The following is a 19100-nucleotide window of genomic DNA, read 5'->3' on the forward strand; positions in this document are numbered from 1 at the left end:
AGAAAGAGACAGAAGGAGGAACACAGAGGAAAATATAGAGTGGAGCTGCAGCTGTGTGTGTGTGTGTGTGTGTGTGTGTGTGTGTGTGTGTGTGTGTGTGTGTGTGTGTCAGAGAGACAGAGTGTGTGTATGCATGTTGCCCTGATCATGTGTGCTTCATTTTTGCAGGCTCCATGTTCCTGCCACAGAATCTTTGTGCTGTTATGTCTGTGTCTCTTTTATGAGTCCTGAGTTATGTTGGGCTGCCAAATGTGGACAACATGTGGAAGTAAACATTATTACTGAAATACCTCTTTTGCTTGATTCCACTCAAGAGTAATCTGACACTAAAAAGATTTTTTGACCCTGATCTTTCAGCGCAGTATTGGTTGTATTTATACACTCAGCATTTCGGACAGTTGTTTTTGTTGCCTTCCTAGAAACATGAATGTCTGGTTTGCCATATCTATTCACAGAGAAATTAGGTGTTCAATTAACTGTAGTGTTCACTGTTAAACTCTAGATATAGTTTTACACGAGTAAAGCAATAACTTTTACTTGTGTTGAGTTGGTAGCTGTTACAATCAAACTTCTAAACATATGGCTGAAATTTTTTTTGATGTTTCTATAATCCATTTTGAGAGCTACATTTTTAATTAAATTTATGAAAATGAATGAAATAGTGCTATTACACAAGCCAGAGCTAACTAGATTTGTTTGTTAAATAAACACTTATGGGACTGTATTAGATGAAAAATGAATAACTACTGATGGAATGAGGTTGTGATTTTGAGCTGGAGCACAGCGGGGCAGAGCTGGGAGTGTCTGCCCAAATGTGTGGAGAACCTCGAGGGTTGCTGGCTGTTCTAAGCAGCGGGGAACTTACTAGAGAGTCCAGAGTGTGGAGAACTAATCTCTGTAAATGTGAGGCGAAGGAATGTGGACTGAGGTGGAGCAGAGAGGACACTTGATGAAAGACTGCAGGTTTGGTGATCAGGGGCAGATGTGGACGAGATGATGTGTTTTAGTTTATTCTAATGTGCATTTTAACTTAACAATCTGTAATGAAGTAATCTCAATCTTGGTATCAATCCTGAAACAATGCACTGGATAAGCAGATGAAGTAGAAGACAATGGACGGATCGATACATGCATGTACACAGAGATCGATGCGGCAGACACAAAGAGAAAACACGGAAGTGACATACTGACATCCACATACAGCAGGAACATAAAAACTGCACGTGCACACATAAACAAGTGCACATGTGAACTTGTACACATTGTTTTCAGCACAATGCCTGTTCAGTTGTTACATGTATTTTGTGACCTACTTCCTACAAGTGGATAAACATTACTGCATTCCCAGGCATGTCATTTGTGTGTGTGCGTTCATGATTCTTCCACATTGTACAAAGGTTCTCAAAAACAAGAAGTCTGAGCAAGGAAGTGAAAAAGCAGCACAGTCAGATTCAGATTCATTCAGATTGTGATACATGCTAGCCTCGGCTTTATGTTGATTCTGAAAAAAAAGAAGGGGAAAAAAGGAAAGTGTTCAAATGAAGCAGGTTAGAAAGGAAATAAGTAATCAGTGTTGGGGAGTAACGGAATACATGTACCGCCGTTACGTATTTAAAATACAAAATGTGAGTAACTGTGTTGCGTTACAGTTACCGTTTAAAAGGGTGGTATTCAGAATACAGTTACTTTGTTGAAATGAATGGATTACATGGCCGTATTTTCCTGTTTCATATGTTAGGCTATGCCCTCTCTATTTTTGGTTTCCCCACCGGTGGAAACCTAAACAAGACACGCATTAAGAGGCTCTAATGCCTGTGTCTCAATCTTGTCACCTCTACTTGCGGCCCGCATAATGACGTGAAGAAACATTTTAAAAAAATATTCACAAAATGATTTAATATGAAGGCAATAGGCAGGTTGTTACAGGCATAGCCCTAAAGAATGTAGCCTCATGGGCAGGGAGAATGGACTGCCATACCCATTATGTGTCTGTGAGCGAAGGAGGGAGAAAAAGAGTCGAAAAGTACGAAATGTCACCGAGAAGAAACGGGAGATGGAAGCATGTCAATATAATATAACCACTGCAGCCAAAAAGAGTGCCTGACGAGCCCAGTTGTAAGTAAACTATTAAGAGTCGACTGTACACTGTGTTTGTCTTTACCTCCGAAACAATAAGTCCCGTTGGAGCAGCCTTTCAACGCCTCTCTCTGTCTCTCGCTGGCATAGTCGACCCAGACAACAAAGTAAAGCTATTTTTCGGCTACAAGCCCGACATGAACCCGACGTATTAGCCAGAGGTCCCTTTACTACGGTTCGGAGGTGTTTATTTAGTTTTCTATACAAGATCGCTGCAAAAAGTGCAGCCTTACCTAATGTCCACCCTACTGTTATTCATTTTATATTAAGAATTAAAAATCTAGTTGGTATTGGTATGGCAAGTAACCTTCAGTAATAATAATTATTATTACTGAATAATAATAACACAGCAATAGTACATTCATGTAGTTGTAAAAAGCAGGATAGAATATTAAGTAATCCAAAGTATTCAGAATACGTTACTCTCATCAAGTAACGTAACAGAATACGTTACAAAATACATTTTGGGGCATGTATTCTGTAATCTGTAGTGGATTACATTTTAAAAGTAACCTTCCCAACACTATAAGTAATGTAGTGCCAAACACTGCAACTTTGGAAATGGGCACTTGGAGTTTATTCCAAATGTGAGTCAGTCCCCAAAGATCACAATATTTCAATCCCTTATGTTGCACGCATTTAAATATATACTGTACACATGAAAGTATCAAAGTTGAAAAATTGACACTCCACAAACCTATCAGTGACTGAATTGTTATAGTCATCTTTTATATATAGTATATGATTAAAGTTCAGTTAATTTGCTCAAAAAGGGGAAGAGATTGCATAAAAACTTGCTTTGCAACAATGAATATATCAGAATAAACATAAGCAAAGGGAAACATTTCTTTTCAGCCAAGCAGAATATTTACTGTACTGTTATTATGTGCCCCAGGACTTTAATTTTCATTTACTGATGCGATGTTTAAATGTTTTCTAGGCAAAATGACAAAAAAAAGTATCTGTGCAGGGACAAGCGGAGAAAAATGATGCGCACATGGTGATCGAGAGAATGGAAAGACAGAGAGGTGAAAATGAAACCTGGATTTTATCTGGTAATTGCATGATGTTAAATTATGTAATTCTTAGCAGTGATGTGAACTGGGAATGTTACATAGACTAGAGTCTCTATTAACAGCATGAAGCAGGATAACAGCGGTCTCATGAATGAGTTCAGTGTGTTTGGAGTAGACCCACATTGTACTCGCAGCTACCGTTTTTAAGTGGAAGTAGTGGGCTGCCCCTGCTTTTTTACGTTCATGCTGTAACCGCATTAATTTGTGAAGATCTGCTCATTACAGACTTTATAGTGGTTTCCAATTTAAAATGTTTGCCAAACAGTGAATATGCAACAAACCAATTTTAATATACCTGCACGTCTTTGATGAAAAACATATGATATGTAAGAATTTGTTTCCATTAATAAAAGGTTTTATATCACATGTGAAAACATGCAGAAGTTTATCAAACACTCTCCTAAGACAGATTCCTATCTCTCTTTGATCTCTGTCAATCTCAGATACAGGGAGCACACAAAACTGATTTTTTCATATACAAACACAAATACACAATTATGATGCAGAGCCTGTGTTATTTTTGGGTTGTTGTTCCTCAAGGTCTAGGTGAAGGGGGGGCTTCCTATTGGTTCTCAGGAAGAAGGCGTCAGCACAAGAAAACAATCAGAGGATGTCCAGTGACAGATCCGCTGATAACACTTCTCTGTTTCTCATTCCCTGACACACACATACATTATCCCAATGAATATCATTATCACCTCATAAAATGTGGACTGCTAATAATGAGTCACAAGCCTGATCCTGTTTTTAACCAAGAACACTGGGGCATCTTGCAACGTCTGCATTTCTATATGCATTTGGTATGTAGCCGTCTTTGTTGTTGTTGCCATAAATATGAGCATGCTTGGTCTTGATCTTGGACTTGACAGCGACTGACAAAACAAAGCACTCTGATGTTTGTCCATCAGTCAGCACACATGTTGAGTAATGGGAGCACAGAAACATCTCTGTTGCTACTGTAAATCACAGGTTTCAACCAACAAGTAGGACGTTAAAGCCAATGTTAAAGAGTTCTGCATGAACAAACATGCTTCCTATCATTCAAAAATCAATTTTAATGACCAGCTTCAAAATGTAAAGATCCCATATTGGTTGCCTTGGCAGCAAGCAAAGAAAAAAAACCTAATAAACTGGAAAGGCAGAAACTGTTTCTTAATATCTCTGTGATAAGGTCCAAAAAAATCTGCATAGGAAGACTAATGGCAACAAAAAAAAAATAGATACTGGAGCTCATTTCTTTCTTTCTGTGCCATATAATCAAGGATATTAGACAAAGATAAAAGAACCTGCACGTATTCTAACAACAGAACGATGAACTCTTCAGCCAGAACAGTTCATCTAAATGAAACTATAAAGCTTTTTTCTTGGTGTGTGCATTCATTTTTCAATTAGGGAACTCCTATTAGCTGAAAATGATGTACTGGATTTATCTTGTACACTTGTACATTTTCATTGCTATTAGGATTACGACAATAATGGTCATTTACATATTAAAGTTTAAGTTTTACTTGTTGTTCTCACTCTTTGTTGGATTTTAACACCTCTGTTCACTTTTTGTTTGTGTCTTGTATTAATCATCACTTTTTATATATTTTGCATGATAATTTGAATTAAAAATCCTCAATCGAAGTTCATTTGGTGCTGCTTTAATCAATGTCAAATTGTTTCATCAGAAAAGTAAAATTTTCTTTAGATACATCTTTTTGTGTGTTAAAACTGTGAACACTACTGCACACTGTCACGTTTGAATAGGTTAGAACGCCCCATTCATTAGAGACATAGAGGATTCTACACAGTCTGGTGAAAATATGAAACCCAACAATTCACATAGAACCATTTTTAGGAGCATAACCTGCAGCATGATCAAATAACTTCAGCAAAGTATCGATTCTTCTAGTAGAACTTTAATTTGTACAAAGTTTATTAAGAAATTGCAGCAAAGCTTACGCACTCCAAACAGCCATATTTTCAGTACAGTTCTCTTTTTTTGTACAAACTTACTAAAGATTATAAATGAAATTAATTACCAACATGCTAGTATGCTAACATTAGCTGTTCTACAGGAAGGTTCCTAAAACCGCTGACGGCAACAAACAAGCTTCATTTCCAACTTCTTTCAATGTGATCTGAAGCTTTTGTTGCTTACATCTGTTTACAGGTTTCATCATCATCTAGAATTGAATAAACAGGCTATAACAGCAGGATTGATATGAGCAACTACAACATGAGTCAGCAACAATAACAGTGTAAAATTATTTTTTGTTATTAATAAAGACATTAAGATTTTATTGACTAGGACCAAACAGCAACTGAATTTCTGTGTTTTCTGCTGCTTCTGCGCAGCTGTCTCATACACACAGAGTCATACTTTATAAGCTGCAGTCAAAACATCTTTTACATTGTTGCTTGTCAAAGTAATTTTGCTTCTTTCAAGCCAAATTATTAGTGCTATAGTGCCCAAATTTCTAATCACTTCCAAAGCTGTATTGAACCAAAATTGTATAGTAGTGTAAAGGTAACATATTAAAAGGGTTGAGAGAAGAATGTAATGGTGCATAGAGGATTTACATACTTCCTAGTATGGCTGATTCAGTCTCCTGACACACCTCCAGGAAGCTGCAGTAAGATTCCATCTCAGCAATGGAGATCCGTACAGTGGAATAAGATCCATAAACGTCCATATTTACCACAACTTGTAAAACAAGATCCAAAGGTCTTTCTTCCTCAAGCCTTCCTCAAGATTCTGTTTGTAGTCAGAATAAACTGAATCTTACATGGTTGTACTGCATGTATATTCTTTTCTATGGTATCTACCTGTCCTGCCTCCCCACTGACTCTGTCAGAGAAGCGGGGGGTGATCCATGTTTGTCTAATGCTTCTCCTGTCTGTTACACACACAAATACACACTTTTTGTTTTCTATGCCGCTGTGCTGCTGGACCTGTTTGTTGCATGTCCCTGTACAGCCCACAAGATACCTGTAACCTCTCTACTTCTGTCTATGTCTGTTTCTGGCTCTCTGTCATAATCTCTGCTACAGGGTAAAGCCTATTACAGGTCATTTGCATACACCCACACCTGTTACAATCACAGACCTGCTGTGAAGGAGGGAGTTTACACTCTATGTAGACTCTATTAGAGGTTCTTTTCTACCCTGTACACTTCTCTCCTAATTTTGAGAGATTTTGTGTAATTTTGTGAAATAATTAACAACAAAAATACAAATAAAAAAGGATACTGTGGAGAAATACAGTAGTGTTTCCAGTGAGCCAGTATGCAAAACATCAGCATCCTGGCTGCTTACCCACATGACATGTAGGTGTAATATTTTCGGTCACACCTGTGCTCTTTCTGTAATGTGACAATACTGCAAACCTTTTAAGCACAATCACCAACCTATCATTTTGAGACATTGTCAAAAATAGTCTTTTTTCACATGCAACACACAGCTGGGGATTATCTGCACATGTATTCACTACTGGAAATATGCTGCTTGGTATAGGCAAGGGATGGCACCAGGAAGAGTGTAGACATTCTCTAGCTCAGAATGACCTGATCTATTCTTGCGTAGGCTCCGTCTGACATTATACAGACTTTTAGTAAAAACCATGTAATGCCTGAATGGACTTATTCTGACACTTAGATCACTGCCTTGAAATATCTAAAATAGTTCTGAACTGAAATGCATGTGAGAAAACAGCTTATTTATATGGTGAAAAAAGCTCTACCTGCTGAAGTCCTATTTTAAGCTATCGTAGAATTGGATTACAGCAGTGAACTCTATTCAGGTACACACTGTACTTAATCTTTTATAGTTTTTACCCAGATAAAAATCAGCTCATGTAACTTTTCAAGGCACTAAATAAAATAAAAGAAGTTTTTTTGGAGGTGGCTAAAATCCCATAAGCATCTCATTTAAAGGTTTGCTGTATGGTGCTTTATTTCTGGCAAGTGAATTACCTGAAATTAGTTTGTGAGTACAGAATCAAAGAAAAACAGACCTTTTTTAAATGTTGGCATTTTTGTTTGTTTGTTTGTTTTGTTTGAGAATTCATAATAATGACAGACATTCAAAATACCTTATCTCACTTCATTACCAAATGAAATGATTGAAATGAAATCATTTCTCAGCTCAGTTTTTCAGATTTTTCACATGCAAATAAACAGATTTAACCAGCTGGAGCATCATCTAGTGGTGATGCAATCAAATATGCAAATTGTAAAATAAGATTGTTTTATCTCACACATACAGCTCGACGCTGCTCCCGATCTATCTGTAAAATAATTTCTCTGTCTCCTCAGATGTGATCCCAACTCTGCCAACAAGCAATCAAACTGCCCGACTAACATCCTGCAAATGCATGAAAGCAGCTGTGATTCAACTTCAACTCTTGGATTAAACCATTAGATTCTCCCTGCTGTTGCCTTCTGTTGAGAACTGGATGAACCCAGAATCCCTGTTTCTTCCTTTTCTTGTGTAGAAACACCAGGACCAGCACATCATTGCTGGATGTGAACTGCATTTCTTTTTTTTGTAGTGTGTTTTTGAGGACAAATTCTTTTGCAAAACCGCAATGCTTTTGATGCGTATTTAGATTACATGACAAATTTGCATCTCAAATAATTTGAATTTCATCTTGTATTTTAAGGTCCAATGGTCAAATTTAAATTACAAATGACAGAGCCTGTCACACCTGCCTGTGAGGATTTTGGTCTCTGCTGTCCTTTGTCAGTCAGCTGTATCTGGAACGCTTTCTTTTCAGTCTAAAAACTGAAGTTCTACAGGACCTTAACCTTAATACCTTTTTCATGTGCAGTTATGAGTCGAGTATCTCTGTTGGCCTTTTTGAAAAATTGATGTTGGTTCTCTTGATGTCAGCCAGCTCCTTTAATTCCCCTGGAGAGGCTTGCTGTTCCCTTTATTCTCTCCTTTACTGCCCAAGATGCACACTTTATGTTCGTTCTGTGGGTATCTGCCTGTGATATCCATGCATGCTTCCTGTTTCATCCTTAATAGTTGATCTAGCCCTTCTTTGTGGATGCTCTAGGTACTGGACTTCAGGAGGAATCTTCTGCTAGCAAATTCTTAAGCTTATAACAGGACTGTTGATTGAGCGAGAATCACAGAAGCACCAGTGACCTCAGATAATCCTTGTTCTGTCTTCACTGAGATATTTGAATGCTAATCAATAAAATCAAATCAAATCAAAACATATTTTTCAGCTAATTTTTCAAATAGAGCTTCTGCACCTTCTGTTATAGTTAAATTGACTCTTTCAATAACTCCTCACCACTGCATAAGCTATTATTATTCAGGTGCCCATTTAAGTTATTTTGCCCTCTTCCATCTCTATGCAGTCTCACAATCAGTGTTTTACATTAGTTTATCATGTGTTATTATTATCATGTCACAATAAGCAAAAACTGAGAAATCTGCACTTTGTTAAACTGTGTTCGTGCCGCCACCATGTATGAAAATGTTAGCATGTACAATAATGTAGCTTACCTGCTTGTATTTTATATTTCACAAGATCAAACACATGGGATAGACTAACACTTTACCACACAAAACTGTATTAATAAGCTGCAGGTCCATGTCACTCCCACTCCTGACAAACCACTACAGACTCGTGTGTATCCCCATCACTACCATTGACAAGGTGGTACTAAGGAAGCAGCATTATTATAGGCTTTGACCCTTTAAAGCTCTTTTTTACTGAGTACGGATTAAGTCAAAGCTATATAGCACACACACCTATAACACAGTCACTACAGTCGATATGACAGTCACTTACATATTACTGATCCCATGTTGCTGCTGATCTTTCTGTGACACAGTGTACAGGAGGGGCTGAGCCACACCGCTAAACCAACATCCAGTCCAATGTCCACAGCAACACACACATACAAAGATCTGGTGATACTACAGTCCACTCCTCAGGGCTGTCTGGTTTTCCTCAGTAGTTCAGGACCAGTCCTTGTCATTTTGTGTGTAAGAGTAGCAAGAAACGGCAGAGAGGTATGGATATGTGTGTGCTGATGTTCATGTTTTCGTCAAAGAGGGGGGTTGAGCCTCTCCTGGCAGCCTTGTGACCGGCTTAGCTGCTCAGTTCTTACCACAGTTTACACAAATATCCTCAACAATACTCTCATCAGGCAGCGGGGACTTCCCTTCTCCTCTGCATCCTTCCATGTTTACTCCCAGCTTTCCTTTCCCCCCGTCCTGCTTCTTTTATGCCCCCTCCTCTCAAATGATTTATAAGGCTTCTCCACATTGTTTCTTCACTAGTTATGGATGCGTGTGAGATGGCTGCCACGCCCTATCTATAGACAAAGCTTTAGACTTTGAACTGATCATGTATGTAAAACAGCACAATTAGGCAGGTTTTGGTCACACTCAGAGTCAAAGATGCATATAGTTGCATCGACTACATTATTCAGAAGAGAAAAAACTGTATGATGTTGGTTATCCATCAATAAGTGTTTTCCCTCCACCTCTTCTCGGATACTTTTAATTTCTTAATTAAAAAATGTTAAGAAGATATAAAATAGTAAGATGGCGAATATTTACATGCACATATGTTGGGTTGTGTCCAAAAAGTGGGTCAAGGCTGTGGCGCGTGTGTCCAAATAGTCTAATAAGTGTGTTACAGAATGTATGTGATATATAATAAATATTCCTTGCAGACAATAGTTTTGGCAGTTTATCAGACTTCTTCTTTTAGGTTAAATGTTGATATTTTCTGACTGTTAAAACTTTTCATTCCATATAAAAATACATGAAAATATAATATTTAAGGTGGCTGAGGAGGATGCATTACTGCAATTTGGCGTGACACATTACTTGTATTTGAGGTTTTATCGTACTAAATTGTACCTGTTTAATTCCTTTCCTTTAATTCTCTTTTCACACATGAAGATGAGAAAAGCCACTGAGTGCTAATCAGCTGCGACCAAGACAACTACAGTCATCAGCAACAGCCAATATCTGTCAGTGACCTCAGCCTCTCAGAAATGTTTGTCCTTTCCACACGACTACAGGACTCTTCATTAAAGGACATGCGACAAAAAAGTTCTGGGGTATTGTAAATCAATTGTCTTGGTTCTTTTTGTGTTGTGTGACTGGACAGTTTGTGGAGGAGAAATATTTTTTTACTAAAATGTAACCAAGTTTCTTACTTACTGTGTTATTTAACATCTAGTTCACACAAGTTACTCTTAAAATGACTTTTCTCAGAAACTTCTGGTGTTACAGTCTAGCCTTATACAGTATTTCCATTCAGACAGTTCACGCATCAGCCTGAATCTTTCTCCACTCGTGTTTGAAAGGGTTAGCTAAGGTTACATGAGCTGCATGTATATCAGTTAGAGCAGCCTGTAGGAATTGCATTTTTCAAAACTATTTCAACAAAAAGAATAGAGCTTTTATTCTGCTGGTCCATTAAAAAAAAAGTCTATTTTTGGTCAACTACTGTTCTAACCGCTGACATCATGGATTATGTCACTGTAGGCCTTGGCTAGCTCACTGACAATGACCTTCTCCTACTGGAACCAGAAAATCACCATAGACTTGAAATGACGCAAGCAAACTATCTTAAAGTGACAGTCCAGGATGCACAAGACGGACATTTCCACACATTACTGAGTACTGACGTTTCAGACCAGGCACTAGAGCAATCTGAATAATTGATGAACATGGCATTCCCACCAGTCCCAGATCGAAAAGGAACAGATGTTGTTTTCTGTTCTCTTTAGCACTCTATTGTTAGCATAAAAAACACGCTTTCACTCGGTGTGTTTACCAGTTAAGTTATTGGTGAAATCATTTCAGAACTTTCAAGGAAAGCAAAACAGTTAGCGTTCCTGATAAACTGCAAAAAACTAAAAGTGAAACTATGAAATGATTCACATGTCCTGATGAGCGTTTCCAAGGAACACTGTGATTACAGGAATACCTTTCAAAATGTATCAAGTATCTTGACAGCCAACTGAAGTTTTCAAAATGAAAAACTAAAAGGAAAACAGTAGTTGTATCAACGAGTTTGCCCTGTAGTCAACACTGAAACTGTGACCAGACCACTTGACCTTGGCTCATTTGACCTGCTCAGCATTTATCCTCTTAAAAATTGTTCTGTAAAAAAATTAGGCCAAACTGTGAAAGTTCTCCTGTGCTATTGTTCAGCTCTATTGTTGTGAGCAGGACCGTTCAGCTGGCCTCTGTCCAGCAGACAGAAAGAAAGACACTTTCCAAAGGATATGGTGTGCCTCCCCTCCCCACCTCCACTCCTGTATCATATACAGGAAGAGGAAGCAGAGAGAATACAGTGCTAACGTCATCACTACAAAGGTTGGCGCTGTTTGGAAGCTTGGGTGGGTGACAGGGGGTTCAGGCAGGAGGCCTCTGAATAATATTACAAATCCTGAGCTGCTATCAATAGGCTGCAGTTGAGATTTCAGTAGCGGACCTCTGAAGACATGTAAGATGTGAACGCTGTCAAATACAGAAAACTGGTAGTGTAATGTTAGATGAATCTCCAGAAAGATACAATGCAGCAAGCAAAAGGCCAGGCAACAATACTGCTAATTCTGCCCTGTTGTATCTTATACCAAACGACATATATGACCACATTATGATTTGAGTTCCAAGCTGTAAGGATAAGCATCTAACCTAGCACCATAAACTCAATACAATATCATAAATGATATATAGCGATTTTCATACACACACTACAGACCACCTAGTTTTTTTAAGGGGGCAAAGCGAGACATTAAGAAGCTACTCAGAAGACATAATCTCTTCAGCATGTCCCGGGTCTGCTCCATAGTCTCTTCAAGTTCAATCAAGCCCAAAACACCTGGAGGTAGACCAGGAGGTATACCCAAATGACTTCGCCTAACTCTATTTAATCCTTTCCGATTTTATAAATGTTTTTAATTTATTTATTTGACATGTGACAGATAGCTGTGTACAACAGTCATCCAATAAGATTTACATTTTCTCAGTTATGTAGAAAAGACTTCAACCGAGAAGAGGAATCACAGATCCATAACAGGTCGGCATTTTGTTGGCAAGATAACTCATAATTATAACAACTGGGAATTGTGTAGGGGAAACAGGGGATAGTTGTAACATAACGTTTGACATTTCTGTCTGTAGCTTGGAGCTCTTTTAAGGTAGTGGGTTCAAAATGTAATGCAAAGTATTTACTAGGGCTGAACGATTATGGAAAATAATCTAATTGCGATTTTTTGCCCCAATATTGCGATTGCGATGCGATATGCGATTATTTTTTAAGGTCTTTGTCTTCTGTATTATTAAACAAAGACAAGCAATACATCATATAGTATGGTCAATACTATATTACATTAATTTTAAACTGTTCTTTCCTGGAAGACAGACCTCTGTTATGATGACATGAGGTGATGAATTGATGACTGACATTTTTATTTAACTTCTTCAATCACAACAGTATATTTGAACATAAACAATAGTTTATTTTTAGCTTACAAACATCTGAGCATAAAGTGCTGACAAGGAACCCTGGTGTAAACATTAAAATGAAAGTCAGTACAATGTGCAGATTGCAGAAATATACATAAAAAAAATCAGTGGCTTTACCACACTCAGTTTTTCGACATCTGTGAACTACTAGACAGTCATTCAATTAAAAAATAATATTAAATAAATAAAACTAATAAATAAAAAATACACACATCTTACTGATCTCTGCAGTCAGTAACATTACACATAAAGTGCAAACATAATAGCAATTGTATAAACACACACACAAACACGCCTTTAAAATTTAAAGGCGTGAAATTGGACGGTCCTAATCAGAAGGCTAGTTCTGATTAGCGTCACCGCTGTCTCGGTGGAGTTTAATAAACTCGGCCGTCTGCTTCTTGCTATCTAAAATATAACCAGACACTGGTGTAAATTCTCGACTGTCTCATACTTCTGTTTAATACGTTTTCTGTTTGACGTTTAGTCAGCTGTGTGAAAACCAAGGAGGAACCCACCCGGGGGATTAATAAAGTTTTATTTTATCTAATCTAATAACTTTAATCTCAGCCAAACCGATTTACTCACGAACAAACAAAACACTGAAAAAAGCCCAACAATAACATTTTTAGGTTGTCTAAGTGACTTATATATTACGTTTAACCCGAGCAGCGAAACTCCGCGGTGATCTGAAAAACTCCCGGCTAGCTGTCGAGCTGGTGGGTAGCAGACGCCTCTGAAAACGTCGAAGCACTTTTGCAAATATGGGATATCTTGATAAACCGAGCAGATATTTGATGTTTACACAGCTACTTTCTCGCCTGAAAATATGTTAAAAGTTTATTTTGTGACCCAGAAAGATTAGTATGAGTAATTTTAAAACTTAGTAGCGGCCGCCATTGCTGGAAACTGGAGTTTGGCTGGGCCGCGCTATGAATTCTGGGATATGGTAGTAATTTGGACAGCCTTCGGCGCGTCGCTGTGACGTAATCGGTCTACAAATGCGGCCTCAGGAGGATGCAGCCCATGAATTTGGACATGTCCAGAGTATAATCGCAGCCTTTGCGGTTAGAAAATTGCACTTGATCATGTCGCGATATTATCGCAAATGCGATATATCGTTCAGCCCTAGTATTTACATATATCTGCTATTAAATAGTACAGCTATTTTCTCTGCAGCACAATTACTCATTGCATGGTGTGGTCTCAGACACAAAGAGTGAAACGTTACAATTGACCCCATAGCCTGGGTTAGTTGTAACATATCCGTGGGTGAAAAAACCATCTCTGACAAAGTGGTCTGCATAACGTGGGAACACAAACATTGGAGGAACTGTGTTGCCAATGGCATTAACCGCATATACAAAGGTGACCAGTGAACCTTTCTCTGCTGGTGTCATTGTCCCAACTTGTTTAATATAAGTTAAAGTAATAGTGTGGTAAGTTGTAACATCTGCATTATTGTTACAACTGACCCAGACTCCTATAGCCATGAACTAGCTAACATTACAGCCAACGGCTAAAACATTAGCACTAAAGACCTACACAGAATATATCCCCATAGACATACAAATAACATAATTTAAGTTTGATGAGTTTAACTGCAAAGCAGATAATGCTATTAGAAATTGACATAAAGTTGAAATAAAAAAACATACTTTTTTGCATACAAATTAATTTTTTTCTTCTTAAACTGTCTGTGTTTGCCAAAATGTGCTAATTTTTCACATGTGATAGAAGAAATGAATTGGGCATGTACAGGATGAATCACATCATTTGACACTTAGCTCTGATTGGAGAAATTGGAAGTGCTACAACTGACCCACGTTACAACTATCCCTGGGTTCTCCTGTAAGCTAATATGCAACGTGACTAACATAACATTAGTCATCTCCTATATGTGCTCATAATGACATCACCAGTTCAGATAAGGTTTGAAAGTGTTGCCTGAAACTGTTTGGCTCTTCCTCTGTTTCTGCATGCTCTGAAACCCAATTCATGTCAAACAGTATCATCTTATAACATTGGTACAGTACATTCTCATGATCTGTCTCTACTGATCTAACACACACCAAGGAAAATTGATTCCATCTTTGATCAATTACATTCTGCCATTTGAGGCTTCTCCTCCTCCTGCTGCTGCCTGCACAATATCAAAGGTGAAAAGCCAACAAGCTCTCTTCAAAATGACTGTACAGAAAATTAGAGAGAGTGTCTGTCATTCCTTTAACTCATTCACTGCCATTGACGTCTATAGCCGTCAATTGCAGTGAATGAGTCAATGGGTTTAACTCATTCACTGCCAATGGCTGGCAGTGAATGAGTTAATAACAATAAGCAGAGGTGGAATCACATCACCAAAAGCCCTTATAGTTTGTTTTGTTTATACTCATAAAGGAATAGTGAAAAAAATGACCACCGATATTTTTTGGTAATCACTTTCACTTTACCCTGGTGAGAAATATTATAAAGTCATAGAATGATGGCGATTTCATAGTAACTTTGAAATCCAGTGCTCAGGAAATTCAACTGCATTTATTAACATGGGCCTGCTGTGGTGAAACTACAGAGTCCTGTAGATGAATTCCAAAAAGGTGCATCTTAGATAACATGCTTTTTATGCAACACTGGAATATAGCAGCCTACCAGTCGTAACAGTGAAAAGCTGTATTAGGAAAAATTGCCTCATTCAGCAATCGACTCATACTTTCCCTTCCCGCTGAAGAGGTGATTCACTTTAAGTCTTGCCTTTATTAAAGCTTCAGCATCTCCCAAGTAATTTTGTTAAGTAGCACAATGCTCATTTAGTTGTCAGTTAAACAAATTATTGAAAGAAGTATAAATGCATATTAGGCAGTTGCAGTATGAAAAAGAAAAAAAAACTGCAGTAATTTGCATGATAATCTGTGTAGCTTGAGTGTAATGTTAAAAGTTTGTTTTCATGAGCTGTTAATGCATATTTGAATTGTGGGAGAGCAATATTTTCTCACCTTTCATAAAGGATGGTTCAATGTATCCAGTGCTAAAGGGGACCATACATGAAGCAATGCAGCACATTTACTTAATTAGAGAATTCATCCAGCTCTTATTATCGTTCTCACACAGATGCTTCCAGCTTCACGTCACTCAATTAGGAACCTTCTTAAGTAAACTGACTGTTAAACTGCAGCCTTTGACTGGAGCCCATCTGAGCTTTCACTGGACACACACTGATACTGGTCATCCATCGCAAAGCTAACACGGATAGACAGGCAATTATTCACACTCACATTCACACTTTTGTCAATTTAGAATCACTGATTAACCTAACACACATCGGAGAAAGCTGGAGTACTTGGAGTGAATCTATGCAGTTTTTGTTGTTTTGAAAAAAAAATATATTCCTTTTATTTGCCTCTAAAAAGTGGGGTTAAGGTTAATTGTAATCATCAATCACAGAGAGAGGCCTTTAACTGGACATCCAATATTTGTTATGAAATTTTAGTAATGTATAACTTTAAGACCGAACTGAAAGGCCTGAAGTAACAAAAAATAATAATAATGCACAAATTTTATTAATGACAAATTAGCTGCATAGACAGATCATTGATGGTTGGGTCTGTGTATTAATGATGTGCAGACATAAATCAGTTCACAGAGTCATATTGTAGTTTCGTGTCATTCTTTTTTGGACTGAAACAAGTCACACTACTGTAAATCAATTAACTTCAGAGTGCAGACTTAAAATTAAGTTACACTCAGGTTAGCATGAGACCAATATCAATAGTTTCTCAATTATATAATGGTATAACAAGTAATCTTTTAAAAACAGGTGAAGAATATAACAATATCCAGTTAAATTAACACCTTTACAGAATCATCTGTGCTGCAAACACTGGTGGCAGCATACTGAGCGAGCATGATTTCCAGTAAATTAATTCAGAGCCAGTTTCCATAGTAACACTCTTCACAGGCTGCCCTCCGCCCCCCTACCCATCATTCTCTTAGCTACTGTGCAGTGCAGGCAGTGCAGCAATGGAGAATACTGTGCAATGCAACCGTCTCCAGCGTGGCACATTAACCTACTTCCACACCAGAAACAACCCGGATGCGGAATTAGAGAGAAGGAGGATGAAAAATGATGGATGAATGAGGAGAAAAGTGCAAGGAGAAGAAAAAGGTTTGAGTGGACTGAACTGCATGGAAGGCAGAATGAAGGACACACAGAGGGGAGAGAAAGGACGAACTCGGGATGGAAAAGAAGTGATTACTATGAGAGAAGGGCAAAGAGGAGAGCTGGAAATAAAAGGCACAATGAAAAAACTGAGTAAAGGTAACAAGACAGAAACTTAAATGGACAATATCAATGGAAGACTGAATATGTATCATCATTATTCATATTAAAACAAGAAAATAAGATCCTGGTCTCAGTAATATTTACTCGCATCAAAGGAAACAGTTAATGTATGCCAGTGAAAATGAGAATGAAATGAAAAATCAATTTAAAAAAAATGTTGATTGCTGCTGAAAATCACAACTGAACCCAATGACTTCTCTGCTACACTCTTTGGCACATGTTCCTTCTTGCCCATCGCATCCCTCTTCACTCAGTGGTCCTGATGAGAGGATGGAAATTCCCTGCCTCCATTTCATTTGCCCTGCTTCCTAATCACAAGTCAAAGATTTATAGATAAAGATCTTTCACCACAACGAGGGTATATTCCAAGAGGCGGGCTCTCCTTAGAATTTCCCATGAGAGGATACCGTTTAAAACATCCGCTCCTCTTATTCTAATTAATCCACCTGAGAGTGAAACATGAACAGACAGACAAAGGGGGGAAACTGAGAAGATATACGATGACTTACCGACATGAGTGATGACACACTCGACCCTCTGTAGCAGCTCCTGAACCGACATCTCGTCCTCTCTCAGCCAGCACAGCATCTCAGGGTGTGGGTTGCATCCACTCTTCTCTTGATCTCTCTTCGTCTCACTCTCTCTCTCTGCTGCCACGCCTCCTCTCGTCACCCTTCCACCCCAGACAGTCTCCCCTGCTTTTGCTCCCTAATCCAATTTTCTCCCCTGAGATTTGTGTCTCCCTTTCTTCTATATGTTGATTCTTATTTATACTCTTATTCCAAGTCCTTCCTCACATTTATCACCATCACAGACAGCCACAAAGCCTGGGGATAATGATAATGTTGATGCCACTCCCAGCCACTTAGCTAAATAGTAAGTCTACGTATAAAATAACCACGCTGCTAGTAAGGCACACATAAAGTAACAAAAAAAAACATTTGGGGTTGATAGAATAGAAAATAAAATAGCTTAGTCAATTGAACGGTGAGCAAGATAATCTGCCAGTCAGTGTTCAGTAAAAAACAATGGCAAGGTAACTGTTAAGCAATTAAACAATAAAAGCCAGAACAAGTCAAGCGGAAAGACAACAAAAGAGGCAATTTGTTTGTCACCCTATCAGTCAGAAAACTGTGCCAATAGTAAAAAATAAAACTGCATTTTCAGAAAATTTGTAAGTAAAAACATCCAATTATTGATCAGCCATCCAGACACGAATAGAGCCAACCGTTCCTTGTCATGATGCTCCAAGCCCCAACTGAAAACCAGAAAAATCCTCATAGAACAAAAGTAAATATTTACAGCAGCTCTAACCTAGGAAAAGACAGAATGCTCCTCAGCCAGGGGAGATAGTTGAGTCAACTCCATTGAAAGGGAAACTCCTCAAGCTTGATGGGCAGGAAATCAGTGGTGCTGCTGCTTTGATGATGCTCTATTTGCTCTCATAAAGAAGCTGAGTCACACAGAGGGAAAACGAATCAGAAGGCTGCTTCACCTGCCTGCAGGGCGGAGGGAGAGACACAGAGCTGGCTGAGGGTGGGGTGGGGGTTAATAGGTCCAAGAGAGAAATCCTGGTGCCTGGAGCTGGACTGTAAGAGGAGTGGAGCCCCAGGAACACACAATGATTATCAAATTAAACATTATAAAAAATATATATATATATTCTGTTTTTGTTAAATATGTGGGAAAATAACATAAAACATTTTTAAAACCCTACATATTTAGCCATCAAAAAGACCGTGTTAAATTAAATAACTCACACGACTCATCACGCAAGAGCACGAACAAAACAAATCATTTACGCTTTCACTTCACAGAGTCATTCGGTGCTACTAAAGCCACTCTGCTAATCCAGCTCCACATTTTGCCAGAACCAAACAATGTAAGGGGCTCTAGCATCTCTCCATGGCCCTGTATGCTCCTGGGACTGTCTATTAGCCAGAGACATCTGTGCTCTTGCTACTCATTCATCTTTTCTCTGCAGGCAATCACAGGCTGTACAACAGAAACAGCCAAGATCAATGGCCCATCTACTGGCAGACAAAACAAAG

General features: G+C 38.3%; 1 protein-coding gene across 1 annotated transcript in view; it reads right to left on the reverse strand.

Annotated features, from left to right (window-relative positions):
• Positions 1 to 17610, reverse strand: part of LOC102211168 (probable guanine nucleotide exchange factor MCF2L2) — a 51548-nt gene extending 33938 nt beyond the window's left edge. The window contains exon 1 of the mRNA XM_005748449.1: positions 17563 to 17610. Within this exon, the coding sequence (XP_005748506.1) occupies positions 17563 to 17610 (48 nt within the window). The remainder of the gene's footprint in view (positions 1 to 17562) is intronic.
• Positions 17611 to 19100: the final 1490 nt, after the last annotated feature.

The sequence above is a fragment of the Pundamilia nyererei genome, unplaced genomic scaffold (assembly GCF_000239375.1).
Source record: "Pundamilia nyererei isolate P.nyererei 1_Seehausen unplaced genomic scaffold, PunNye1.0 scaffold00222, whole genome shotgun sequence".
NCBI lineage: Eukaryota > Metazoa > Chordata > Actinopteri > Cichliformes > Cichlidae > Pundamilia > Pundamilia nyererei.